We start from the raw sequence: 14,791 nt of genomic DNA on the forward strand, positions 1-14,791 counted from the left end.
AAAAATTAGGCAGGCTGTCCAACGACAGGTATTAAACAAGATGTTTTATTTTTTTCACTCGTCGTTGCTGAGGTAATTATGGCTGTTACTTAAATTTTTATTATTAAATGTTAGCTTTTTTGAACCATAGTTAATTAAATTCAAATCCTCTCGAAGGAAAAGTGCTTTGTTAAAATTGCGCTCGCCATTTTAAATCGACACGTTACAAACGTTATTATTATTTATTTAATGTAAGACATTAAAATTTTTGATGTAAACAGAAGCTATGTAGAATTCCTGTCGTATGCTACCACTAGACAGATGCTTGATTAACTAAGAATTTTGAAAAATAACTAAGAATTAAATGGAAGAAAATAGTAAGGAAAGAATTGAATGTTATTTTTACACGCTTAAAATTTTTTTTCGAAAAATTCTAACTCAAAATTAAAGCCCTGCTTCTGGTACTTACCGCTTCGCGGCTGCGCATGGGCTTTGTCAAATTCGGTACCTTTGCTTTGAATCCCTGGCATTAGATTTTTCAGATACAAAATATGAAAAAAGAAAAAAAAAATCACTTAATTGTGTTTTTAATGTCAAATATGTTAACCGATTTTCGCAAACTTTTGATGTGAAGTTACGAAATGAGATACAAAAATGTGTTTTCTCTGAATAAATGCATCTTTTTTACAATTAAATTGCTTAATATCCTTTTCCCATCAGAATAACAGCAGGCCAGCAGTCTCTATCTGGCTCGATCATACTCTAGGTTTCTCCTCTATTCATGGATTCCCATGGTTTTGAGATCTTTTTCCACAGAATTAAACCATCTAGTGTTTGGTCTTACCCCTTTTCGGTTGCCTATAAACTTTCCAAAAAAGTCAGCTTCTTAACTGGGTCACTTTAATCCCTTCTATAGATGTGACCCAGTCGTCTTATTCTATAGGAATTAATAACTGAAATTATGTTTGGTTGCTTAATTTTTCTGCATTAATTGTACAGAATCCACCAAACACTGTTTTCTTTAACAGCTCCGAAGGTGGCTCAGGGAATTTTTCTTTTAAATATCGGTTGTTTATTTTCATCAGTTTTATTTTTTTATTAATCAGTTTTACTTTATGGCAGCATTCGCTGCCATAAGTAATACAGAAGGGGGGGGGGAGTAATCCACAGGCTAAAAAATATGGCCCGACTAGTTTAGTCAGTAGAGTGGTCGTAAGTTTGAGTTCCTTAATGTTAATTACTATTAACACCAAGACACCTTATTGTAAATTGATTAATAGTCGGTTCTAACTAATTAGCATATATGAGGCTAACAGTGTAAATCTATATGATAGGCACTTCGTTCGAACAAATTCAAAGGTGATATTCCCAGCAGATCACCGAGGTCAAGCATCATTGACCGCCATCTGTGTGCGTGTGGGTGATTACTTGGATCAGTCTGCGCAGGGACCGTGGGTGTGCGGTATTGATCCTCGTTAAACTGTTCGACCGTAAAGTGCTCGATTTCGCTTCCAGGTCGTCAGGCTACCGAAACGGGAGTGCCATCCCTCCTGCAGAGGATAAAAATTGTGATGGCATGTCTTTGGATCATTCTCAGGGGTGTTTCCCAGACCGTCGCCAATAGCCCATTGTGCAGGAAAAGTTATGCACGAACTCACGGCCTTACAGTTCCCTCTTCACTCTATGGCTGTGGGGTTTAAAATTATTGGCGTAATATGCGATGTTATACAAAGGGATGGTCCCAATTTAATTACTTTGGATTTTCGAATTATAAATTGGATGTGAACAATCCTCATACTTTTAAAACGAGGATGGTTCAATTTTTTTTAAAAAAAAAAATTTCATTTGTAATTAAATGGTTGGGTATGCCATTAGGCAGGTAATTTGTAATACTGTCAGTTGTAAGATGGCTACCAAGCGTCATGAGGCTTTCAGCGATCTTGAGTCTGCAAGAAGTGTTTCGGCTGTTCGAGTGTTCCCTGATTGCTTGATCTCGTGTATTTTTCAGTTTTTCTGGTGAGGCTATGTTAAGGAGACTAAATAAGGCTGTTTACAACAGTTATAGCCGATTTGCAGAACCGTGTCACTGCTGTGGTGAACTCAAAACTCAATAGCACAAGACATGCTTTTATGCTTGTGGGATAAATTTGGCTAACTTAGGTCAGAGGATTGCTGTGCAGCTAAGAAGGTACACAATAAATATTTACAGCCAACGTTAAAAAATAAGTGAAAAATTGTAAACCTTTCTCTTTTAATCAATCTGTAGGTTGTTCAACTTGTAGTTCATGAAATAAAAATTTTTTAAATTGGATCCCTCTTTTCGAATAACCTTGTACTTTAAAGGCTAATTAAAGGAGTAAAATCATGCATGTTCTTAAAATGATTTTAAAATCAAAACTATAAGTAGCCAAAAAATAGTTCGTCACCTTGACCCTAGAGATGTGGGTTAATGTGGAGAAAAAAAATTTTCATTTTGTTCCAAGTTCAAAGAAAAAGTTCGAATTTAAATCAAAGGACTTTACCTTAAAACAATAAAAAAGCTAATAACAAATGTATTTTTTTTTCTATATATATATAGCACCCGGTCAGAAAAGACCTTGCACTAAAGGATGGAACTATCTTGACCGGAAAGGTTTTTTTCCCCCCCTTCGTCATCTCCTTACACCCAATATAGATATATTGGGTGTGAGGAATGGTTGTTTTTCTAGCTATTCCTTCTGTTCTGAAGCTCAAACTTTTCGTTACAGAATAATTCAATATTCTGTTCTGGTATTTTTTTAATTCAAAAAAGTGGCATAGAAGGTTTTTATCTCTCTGAAGTCGCAGGTCTAAAGGCAGTAACAACTTCCTACTCTAAGCCGACGGAAACAGTGTTGTTGAGCTTCCTGTTTTGTAATCTGTCCGCTTCTCTGAAATGAATTTAAAAATTCGAACTTACTAAGTGCTGCAGTTTGTTTTGCATGCAAATATGAAATATTTGAAAATAAGCTGTGTTTGGATAATCGCTGTTGTGTGGATTTTGTTGCTGAATGGGATAAAAGGTGAGTTGTTTCATTTTCTAACTTTGATGTTTAATGCGTACCATTTGTCGATGTACAACTACAACTAGATAGTGCTAGATGTTTCTTACTATTCGTTGTTGTAACAAAGGCTTTTTCTTATAAATAATTTATGTTGTGATTTTACTTCAATAACAAATGAATTTTTCCAATAATTGATGCATCGTATTTTTAAATGAATTTCAAAACCTCATTTGCCCTCACAATTCTTTCACAAGGTTTTGAGCATTAGGAAAAAATGTTAGAATTTTTACAATTTTTTTTTTGAAAAAATTTTTTTTAGAAATTTTTATATGTGTAGGGGATAAACGGGATAGTGGAGACAATTTTTAATAAACTTTCCAAAAATGTTTACTAAGAAAAATTTTGAACACTGCTTGTGTTTCTTTTATTTAAATTGGAACCTTTGAATTCATTTTGAATGATACAAAAAATAATTTTAATCCGTATTTATTTATTAATCTCTTTTCAGTAACATCTTCTGTTTTTATTCACACTTAGCTCATAATATTGTGTTAAATGGGCAAGTAAAAAAAAAAGGTGTTAGTTAATCTTTTGTTACTTGAAAAATCAAAATGGTGGATAATCAAAATGTTGATTTCAATTAAATGGGCTTGAATGAAATCAAAAAGGAACTAATTTTAACTTAGATTCTTGAATGAAAATGTTGATTTTAATTGCTGTTTAGTCACATAAATATTATTTTACAATTACGAACTAAACTGTAACCTAATTGCGGAAAACTTTATTTGAAAGTTACTACCACCACATTTGCAATTTGTTATCAATATTTATTTAGTAGAAAATATATTAATTTGAATTGGACATTTTAGTTGACATTTCAATATTAAATGCCGACTGAGAGGCAAGGCGTGATATTAAGCATTGTTAAAGTAATTTTGGAAGGACGCACTTCAGAATTGCCATTAATAATACTAAAACTCCTTAGTTAATATTTTAAAAATAAATAAAATTAATCATTGAGTTTCAAAATGTTTCATGGCATCAAAAAAATCGAATTTTATAAATACAAGCCAAAAATGACAACAAAAATTAATAATTAAATTAATTACTATACAATATCAATCCAATTTAGTAAATAAATACTAAAACAATTGATGTGCTTTAACCCATATTAAGATAGAACCTTCAATATGGATAGGTCCACAATAGCCCGACTACCATACGTCCATACTAGCTTCATGAAATCATTTGTGTGTTTAAGCCTATTATTGGAATCTAAAAAGCAAATTAATTAATCACTTTTCTACAATTAAAGGATTATTTTATATTTTCTACTAAAACTACGATCAAGGTTACTGTTACACAACTGTATGAATTCACTACTTAACAATCAAGTGTGTGGTCATGCAATTTGAAAGTGAGAAGCGAATTTGAGAACATGGCTACATTTTTTGAGAAATGTTGAGTGATAAACTGCATACTTATTTCACCCGCCTACATTAGTCCAGTGTTTACGTTAGTTCCATTCTCCCCTACAGTTCATTTTGATTTTTTCTAGAATTTAACAGTTTTTTCTAGTTTGCATCACAACCCTTTTTTGTGCTGTATAATGATTTAAACATTGGAAGTTAACTTTTTTTCAAAAGCTGTAACGCAGGATTAGTTATATTATATACTTCTCCCACATTAACAATTTGAAAAAAACTTTTATGAAATATTCAAACGCTAAGAAAATGTATCTTTCTATAATTATAATATTCGTTTTTGTTTCCGTAAACATTTCAGAAAACATAAATGGTTTCCCGGGGATTTGCATCCGGCTTCATTTATGAGTTCAATTAACTATCAATTATAATGAGGGCAATATTATAAGTTGCGTATATTTTACTTTTATCAAACTTTAAGTTGTTAAGAATAATTTTTGAATTCAAAAACATTTTATTTTATAACCGCCGTTGAACAGCCGACCCAATTTCATGGATTTACGACTACTTACGTTCAACTCCGTAGCCTTGTAATTTTGAACCAATCCAGAAGACAAGGAAACTCCTGGATCAGTACCCCCAGAGGTATTGATTTGTTGTGGGAACATGGAGGACTTTGAGACTCGACAGATTTAACGTGCATCAGTCACCATTTACTACACGGGGAGTCTTCGGCCGGCGAGGATCGAACCCACGACCTCTTGGATATGGGCCCAGCGCCCTACCGACCAGGCTATCCCGGCCCAAATTCAAAAACATTGAATTTTTTTTTTTTTAAGAAAAAGAAAAAACTAGAACTGAAAGACATTTTATGCTTATAGTAATTTATATGTTGTTGTTGTGGTTACGCAGACGACATTGCAAACTCTGAGTAACAATACAAGAATTTAAACTCTTTCCACTTTTAACTATACTGCGTGTAGTGGAAAAGTAAAATTAAAAGTAAGCGAGAAAATAATATATGTAAATATATGATAAAATTATGCCAATTTTCTCGTTTTAATCAAAAAATATTTTCATTTATTGAATATGGCATAAAACTTATGTTTTCTGGGCTACTTGATCTCAAGATGTCTTGATGCGTTGTGGCAAAGTAGATCCCTCTAAAGCTGCCAAATATGCCCGAGACCAAAGAACAAGCTCTAACATTAAAAGCGACTTTATTTTATGATAGTATAAGCATAGCCCCCATATGTTTCCTTGTGCTTTTTTTAAAGCATAGTTATACGAACATAAATCAGTAAATTTAATATTATTATTCTCATTTTTCGTTTAAATTTCGAATTGTACCTATTGATTTGTCACGAGATCATAATAAGTTTTTTCATCATTTCGGTTTTTATTATAATTATTTCTTTAAAGTAACCTTATATGACCCAATATAATTTCAGAGAAATAAAAAGCTCTAGATTCCAACTAACCGCAAGTAGCTTAAGGTTAGTTCGATTACGTGATGAAACACTCTCATTTCTAATGACCCTTACAATTTTAAATAAAGTTTCTTAATACTCACTTATTAAAAACACGTATTAGTGATAAAAAAATAATCTGGAAATAAGTATTTTTATGCGATACGCATTATTTATTCCACTATTACGCATTATTTATGCCACTATTTGTATTGTTTATTTACATGAATTGTTTATTTACTTGAATTGTTTTTTTTTGTTATAGTTAGGGTTCAAACCAGAAATAAAAATTTAATGGTCCAACAGTACCATTTAGGTCTTTATTTAGTGGTCCAAAAACTTAATATGGTAGACAAACTTGAGAAAAAAAAATCGAACTTTACAATTGGGTATAATATGAAAAAAACACAACTACTTCGATTTAGTAGGAACAACATATGACGCAATGCTAAACGAATGGAATTTAGTTGTAGTTTATTTAGTTATTGTTATTAGTAGTTGTTGTTATTTGTTTTAGTTGTTGTTGTTTATTTAGTTGTATTTAGTTTCAATAACTTTTCTTTATAATGCAATAAAATCTGGCGAGCAGCTATTTAAACGATCGAACACTTCGTTTGTTTATTTGTGGCTTGAAGTTAGGCTCGCAGAAAATGCCGTTCATGGGTTAAATTTAGTAGGAACAACACAACCTGTGACAGGCTATATTATACCCAATTGCATTATTCCTGTTATCAAAAATTATTAATTGCTTCTATTACGCCTTACACTAATTAAAGTCATTAACCCCTAATGGTTGAAGTTTAGTATTTATTAAAATAACGCGAAAAAAGGTAAAATAATATTAGTAAATAAATTAAACATACAGATTAAAACGCTGATTCTACCAAATAAATGAGGAAAAGAGAAAAAGTAAATATTAACAAAATGTTACATTGAAAATTAATTGTCTGAAAATTCTAAATAAAGTCAATTCTAAAAGAGCAAAAAACAACGTTTTATCGATGCATAATTATACTGTTAGTACATGAATGCAAGGCACAGCACAACGTGTCAATTTGAAGTATCAATATTTAGCCGACGGGCCTGTGTAGGGGGCATGGAACTGTCCTATACAGGTTCTGGGTTCGAATCCCGGGAAGGCATGGATGTTCTTTCCTTCTCTGTACTATCTGTCCTCACTGTGGGAGCGTTGGCCCACCTAACATGGTGCCCTGAAAGAGAGGCCAACAAAATCGCCCTGTGTATGCCTGAATTAACGGATGTTAACACATGTGGGCATTGGAAGAAAAAAAAAGTGTCAATATTTAAATTCAAATTTTTTATACTAGAAACTTTCAGTTATTCCATTTTAAAAAAATTTAAAACTACTCGTAGAATAATAAACTTAGTACAACAATTTTTTTAAACGCATGGAATTCGATGCAAAAAACTATTTTTCGTTACTATTTGGTAACTTCCAAAGGCGACAATTTTGTTGTCTATGATTTTAGCGACATTGTAGATTGGCGACTATTGTCACCGTGTAGACATATTGGCGTGAACTTTAACTATGGTCGTTTGTATTATATAAGTCGATTTTATAGGTTCGTTTATTCATTAGGATGGAAATCGCATTGCTTCTAGTTTGTAAGTCTTGATTTATTCAAGGTAGTTTAAAAATGTTATACTTTTATTTCATTTACTATGTCTACATTTATATAACCTGACTCAACTTATCAAACAGAGAGAAGAATTTTTTTCATCTGCCCTTATAAATAAATTTATTCTACAAATATTGAACCACTAGCATATTCCATGATGCATTTTCTTTTCCGTAGGAGAATTCGATGCCAATTTCACACTGCAGAATGTTTGGGGACGTTTGCAACCTGATATGCGGTCTCTTATTCAGTGTCTCAGTGATGAGAACTATAAAAAAATAAAATTTTCGCGACTGCTCGATACTGGTCAAGTAAGTATCTTTAGATTCATTCGTAAACGTACCAAAAAATACTGATAGTATTTGCTGCATTATCGGAATGGATACGTAATGAGTAAGTCTTCATACTTTCTCGCAGTTCAATTATTAGAATGTCAGGATATAAAGCAAGGTCAGTTTAATGATAATCATATTATAGAGAGGTATTCTCTAAGTACTATCATTTATATACATTTGAAGTGCTTGGGGTAATATAATGATACGCTACATTTCCAAATAGTTTAAGCGAGCGTTTTTGGCCCAAAACGCAACGATTTTCAAAAAGCCAAAAAGATGATAAGATTTTTCTCTGAATTGTGCTGTAATCAATGGCAAATACGGAAACTCGTAAAATACTTTTGTGGCAACAATACTAAGATACATCATGTGAAAATGGAATCTTTTAAAAAAGTGTGAGTTAGACTCAAGCTCTCTTTATATCCGTGTCGCAAATTTCTGAAAACTATCTGTTTTAAGGTTAATCATTTGTGGATTAAAGCCATGAGACACACTTCATTTGCAGCAACTTGTTTGAAATAATAATGAACAGTTCAATGAATTTTAAAAGATGTTGCCCTTTATCGTAAAAGGGTAGAAAAACAATGCATTTACGTTTCCTGTAAGAAATACGTTAAAACTTGCTTTCAAATTTTAAGGCCTACAATCGATTTGTATAGAAAGATTTGTTTGCCAAATCACGTCTTAATGTGTTTGATTAAGTCTTATCGTCTGTGACTTAATGTGGCTTTTTATCTTCCGGAAGTTAGTCATTTATAGAATCAATTACTCAATATGATAAACAAATCAAGACAAGTTCGGATTATGAAACTATTCAGTTGAAATAATTTTAATTATTTTTCTTGATAGAAAACTCAACATCTAAATTACTTTAAATTTTATCTGCAGAAAATAATATTTTTACTAGAATCAGGAATTAGGAAAAATTCATGTTTCCGGTTAATCTGATAATAATTATTTAATATAATATTTTTAGATAGGTGGGATAAAGTTATTCTTTATCTTCAAGATATAGAATGAAAGAAAGTTTTAAAAGTATACGGATTTATAAAATCAGTATAAAACAGTATTGCTTTTTAAAAACCTTTTTCATGTCTTTGTTCTTTAGCCGTACTATCATCTAATGAAGATTATAATTCGATTTTTTCACCAATTAATAAACAAAAAGAAAATGATCTGCTTACATGAAAGATTCTTGTTGCAACAAATGAATAAAAAAAATCAAGAGCGAGGAGTAACAGTTATATTGTGCGGTGTTTCGATTTAGGTATTGAACCCACCCCCAGTTCTTAAAACCCCTGTTTCTAACTTTCTCAAATTATTTCCTTATTAGGCTTTTTTTTAAAAATTTAACCCTATCAGAAGAGCAGAAGTTGTGGTGAAAAGTAATAGTTAAAACGAAAGTTACAAATAAAAAAATATTTTTCCTACTCCAAAGTTAATTCAAAAACGTTTTTCTCATTAAAAAATAACTAGATTTGTTAAACAAATAATTTAATATATGTGGCAAGACATAACTCATTTAATAATCTCATTTAATAACTCATTTAATACATGTAGTACATTTTATATGAACTACGTAGCGTTTTAAAATTGAGATTTTTAATAAATATATCTCGTTTGCAAGATACCACTGTCACATACGGAAGCGAGTTTAGAAAAGCCTGATTAAAAAAAAAAAATGTATAGAGATATCCAAGCCAGAGGCTGATCTATATCATTGAGTGGAATAAATCAATCAATTTTCATAAGTTTGGGGTTGTGAATGGCAACTAGTTGTTTGCTCTATTCTTATTGGACTATTAGTATTCGCATTCCGATCGAATCCTATTGGTCCATCTGTAACTAATTGATCATTGATGTATTGCCAGTGGGCAATAGTATGTGAAGTGACGTCAGCTTAGACATGTCTACGTAGGCTCAAATAAACATTATTTTTGAACTATACAACTGTTTTAATTTCTAGGGAAACAAACTTCCGAAATCATCTCAACAATTTTTGCAAGCAAAACCAGTGTTTGCTCGTATTCTGTTTATGCCTGGTGATGACAAACTTGCTAGATTTGGGGTATATCAATGCAAACAAGCATTGAAAGCGAGCGTGGAGACGAACATCGTCACCTTGAAATTGCCACCTTCAAATCTAGGTGAGAATGAGATATTTTCATTTCAAGTCATATATAAAGATGCATACAGGATATATAATAACTTAAAACTTAAAAACAGGATATATAATAACTTTTAACTTAGTAGAAAACAGTTAATCAAGCAGTTTCTTACACGTCTTTTTTTGTAACGCAAAATAAATCAGTACAATGAAAATTGTGTTTTATGTAACAAATACATTGTCCATTCAAGGATTGAAAGGATTTTTTTGCTTATGATTACAAAATGCATTATAGCTGCTTTTTATTGAAATATTTTTTATTATTTTACTAATAACTATTAATTTTTAATACAGTATTAGAAAGAAATATATAGAATATGAAAATGTTAAAGAGTTAAGTTACTATACAGAGTGTTCTATATTTACAATTCATGATAATATATTTAGAATCCTTGTCAAAATAGCATGCACGTTGAGGTTCGAAAATTAATATTTAAGCGAGAAAAATAACTAAAACGTTATCGAAATGTAACAAATTCACTTCTGAAAAAAGCGAGAAAGGTACCATCAAAACTTATTTGATTGCCACAGAAAGCAGAGGAACTAAAGGTGATTAATATTTTATTTTATAACCATCGTTGAAGAGCCGACCCAATTTTGGGTTTAGGATTAATGTTTAACTTCGTAGCCTTGTCATTTTGAACCTAATCCAGAAGACAAGGGAACTCTTAGATCAAGTATTGGGACAAATTTGCCTTCGTGGAGGACTTTTTGATGGAACTAACATAAGTCATGAAAATCTGTCACGGTTAGCCTGACAGCAAGGGGACTCTAACCTATGTTATATCTACTACAGAGGATATTTTTTTTAAAACACTGTGGTCGGTGCGAGCCAGGTGCGGAATTCAAATCGACCAGCCATCACTAGGATTCGAACCCGGTTCGCTTCAACGGAAGGTGGACGCTCTATCACCCGAGCCGCAACGGCTCAAAGGTGATTATTAGAGACATTTCTAGGTTTCCACTGGCAAACAAACTGGTTTTGAAGTTTTTTTTATCCTTCATTTATAATGATTTGACACATTTTGATAGCGTTGCTTTTTCCTTTTTTTAATATTAATTTGAGGCTTCCAACGTGAAGTTTTTTTGAAGAAGGGTTCGTTTTTTCAGCAAGGATTCTAAAAATGTAAATTGAAAAAAAGGGGATTAGTGAATAGACTCTGTACACTGCAAAAAGTTTATGTGGATAGTCGCTACCATTTTTGGTATTTGAGGTAGACTAAAATTTTTTACGGTCTATGTTGATAAAATTTTTTTAACTTTTTCACTATTTTAGTTTTTCATTATAAAACTATAACTGTTATTAACAGTCATAGTTTTGATTGTTTTTCTACTGGTAACACATATTTTCATGCGCATCAGAATCATTTAAATGGCTACATTGCAAAAATATTTCGTTTAAAAAACAAGCACATTTTTAGTAATATATTTGCACTATTTTTTTTAAAACAATCGTTATTTTGACAATTTTGTTTATTTTTTGCACGATAATCGCAATATGTATTTAGTTTAGCTCAGCACCAAAAAAGGGGGCCAACAATACACCAAAATGTTATGCAGTATTCATTTTTTGTTATCAAAAATCTTTTCATCACCGCTAAATAGTGCAACCACTTAGTGATGCATCTGCTAATTTTAAATATTATTAAAAACAAAACGTTGCATTATAATATTTTCTTTATTTTGTTAAAAAGAAAGACAAAATTATTTTAAAAAATTTTCAAAACTAATTTTAAAAATAGGTAAGAATAACGTTCTTATATGCATTCCTTTTATAAAATTTGAAAAAAAAGAAAAGAAATAAAACAGATGCGCTTGACGATTAAATAGGAAACAGTACGGAATTTTGCACTTTATCATAATTATTTTACGATAAATAAGTTTTAACCTGCTATTCTCGAATGAGTCATAATGTGCTTCAACGATAAATAAGTTTTATGAAAGTTAAAGGTCTTTAAGTATCCACTATTTCAGGTGAAATTCGTTTTTGTGTCCGACGACGAAATTTAAAATAGCTCCTGTACTACGCTCACTTGTATTAGCACATAAGAAGATCAGGCCCTCGAGCCATTAAAATTACAGAGTACGCGAATATCCAATAAGATCAAATGTTATTTAGTTATTTCGATTTTGATTTTGTGCTATCTACTCAAATATAACATGAGAACAATTGGCAAACTAAAGATGTAAACTTTACAAGGTGTGCTGCATGTTTATTTGCGTAGAATTGCTATTTGGAAAATAAATTACATTATTAAATTAGTCCTTTTTCTCTTATTACTGTCTCATTACGTTTTGTCAAGTAACATTAATTGAAGAATAGAAACATATTTTGTGAATATGCGTGTGTATGTGATATGTATACGTAATATATGATTTAATTCGCTGACGTATACACTTTCTTTTCACATTTCTCTGAATTTCAATGCTAATTCCAGTTGAGTTGGATGCTCTTTCGCCATACAACGTAGCTAATTCCGGTGATGACGTGACTTTCGAAGTAAATGTTACCAAGAGTCTTGAGCTGCCTACTAAGTGGAGGCACAATGGTAAAGAGTTACCGGATTGGGCAGGGTTGACGAAAGTAGAATTGAAGAATGTTCAAGTTTCGAATGCGGGTGTCTACGAATGTTACTATGATGGCAGACGAAATGAAGGAGTTCATGCTCTAATGAGGCTAATAGTGAGAAGTAAGTGAATTATTAAATTTAAATTATAATTGTTACAATAGCTTATGTATTGATTAATAAAAATTAGTAATAGAAGTATTATTTATAGTACATTTTACTAACGTAAACGTAGTGCTAAAATGTTACTATCGCTAAAATGTTTAAGTGGATAACAGTACATAGTTATGGTTTTACAAAGTCAACATTTTGTATATTGTAATCATAGTTTTGTAAAGTTGAAATATATATTCATTTCAAAAATATCTTTATGTCAAATTGTTTGAAATTAGAAAAGTTTATTTAAAATCAGTTTTTTTGCGGAATTGATTAAACTCAAAAATATTGTAAATTCGTACGATAATGCATCGGATTTATACTTATTTGGTTCCTGAACATTACATATAATTCAATTTCTATAAATTAAAAAAAAATTCTATCAATTTGAACAGGTTTCAACATACTCTCTTGGAAATCTGATTGTGGGTAGATGAATCTTTATTCTCTAAGTCAATTGTACTTTTTAGAAATATTAAGAAAACTATCCAATACATTTGATTATACAGGGGAGCAAATTTTTTGTTGCATTTATACAAATGCGTGATCTTGCTTAATTTTAGGTCGGGAATTTCAAGTCTAAAACTAGTTTTACTCCTAAATTTACAGATTTTATTTTTAAAAATGACATTTTTAGTCATTTTTTTGTCGAAATGTACAAGTTTAAAAGCGTTATATATAACAGAGGGTGGCGGAAATGTCTCGACATATTTCCAGGGCAGTTAAGACACATCATCAGGATTAAAAGGGCATAAGAAGTCATGCCTGGAAATGTCATCGTACATGGCTAGGGGTGCTTCCCTTTTATGACCTATTCATAAGCACTTAAGGAAACAGTTCATAACAGGGAAGCGTTCCTAACGGCATGTGAGGACATTTCCGGGCATGGGTTCAGATATAATTTTAATCCTGATGAGGTGTTCTAACTGCCCTGGAAGTTTGTCGAAACACTTGTACACCCTCTTGTTACATATATTGTTCTTAAACTTATACATTTCGAAAAAAATAAACTAAAAGTGTCTTTGAAAAAAAAACCGTTGCTTGGAGAGAGAAGCATATTACAGATTAGAGATCAGCAATACAAAAGAACCTAAGATCTGTCAAAAAATTTCATGCAACAGAAAACAAAAACATTTATTTTTTAGTGTTATTATAACAACTCATTTCCCCCCCCATTTATTTTATTGTAATAGTAGTGCTCCGCTTTATAGAACTCAAACGATTTTAGAAAAATTCTTAAGTTAGTTCCAATAATCTAATTTAGATGTAGCAATAAATTAATTGTTTGATTCACTGTTAATCAATTGCTGTTTCAGTTAATTCATTGACAGTGAAATTTTTAGATTGCTTAGGCAGTGTATTGATGTATTGTTTGTTGCTTTTCAGAGTGTCCGGAAAACTTCTACGGTGATGATTGCGATAAGGAATGCCCTCCTTGCTACAATGGTGGTATTTGTCAAGATAAGTGGGGAGTGTGTGTTTGCCCTGCTGGTTTTGCTGGGGAAAATTGCGAAATCGGTAAGGAAGACATATTTCATTCACTTTTCTTTTAAGTACCTTTTATTTTGCCTTCTGTGAAGGTTTAAAGAAAAACATAAATCAGTTTGCTGGATGGCACTTAGATCTTCACAAAACGAAAGCATATTTATTATTTGCGAATTTTTAATAGAACTATCGGTTGGAGAGCGACTTATAACTCTAGTGGAAAGCCAAAGATCCTGACTTCCATCAAGAAACATTCAAAGCAACAGTTATACTTACATACATATTCCTTTTCACTCCGAATTGGAGCATAGGGCTTTTATCACAGCTTTTCATCTCACTCTATTTGTGGCTAGATATTTTGTCGCTCTTTCTTATTGTATTCATTTCGCTTACAATCGTCTTGCGAAAAGTATTTTTAGCTCTTCTTCTTTTTCTACTGCCCTAAGTGTTCCAATCAAACACTTGTTTTGCTTTATATTTTTCAGGTTTACATAGAATATGACCAATAAATTTCCATTTTTTAATTTCCGGATCAATCGGTTTCTG

The 14,791-nt window shown here is 31.5% G+C and overlaps 1 protein-coding gene across 1 annotated transcript in view; it reads left to right on the forward strand.

The window, feature by feature from the left end:
- Positions 1–2,578: 2,578 nt before the first annotated feature.
- LOC107442968 (receptor-type tyrosine-protein phosphatase mu) overlaps positions 2,579–14,791 on the forward strand; it is a 73,010-nt gene continuing 60,797 nt past the window's right edge. Inside the window, exons 1-5 of the mRNA XM_043042206.2 lie at positions 2,579–3,020; positions 7,713–7,846; positions 9,837–10,017; positions 12,476–12,727; positions 14,147–14,278. Of these exons, the coding sequence (XP_042898140.1) occupies positions 2,948–3,020; positions 7,713–7,846; positions 9,837–10,017; positions 12,476–12,727; positions 14,147–14,278 (772 nt within the window). The 5' untranslated portion in view covers positions 2,579–2,947. The remainder of the gene's footprint in view (positions 3,021–7,712; positions 7,847–9,836; positions 10,018–12,475; positions 12,728–14,146; positions 14,279–14,791) is intronic.

Source organism: Parasteatoda tepidariorum, chromosome 2, assembly GCF_043381705.1.
Source record: "Parasteatoda tepidariorum isolate YZ-2023 chromosome 2, CAS_Ptep_4.0, whole genome shotgun sequence".
Taxonomy (NCBI): Eukaryota; Metazoa; Arthropoda; class Arachnida; order Araneae; family Theridiidae; genus Parasteatoda; species Parasteatoda tepidariorum.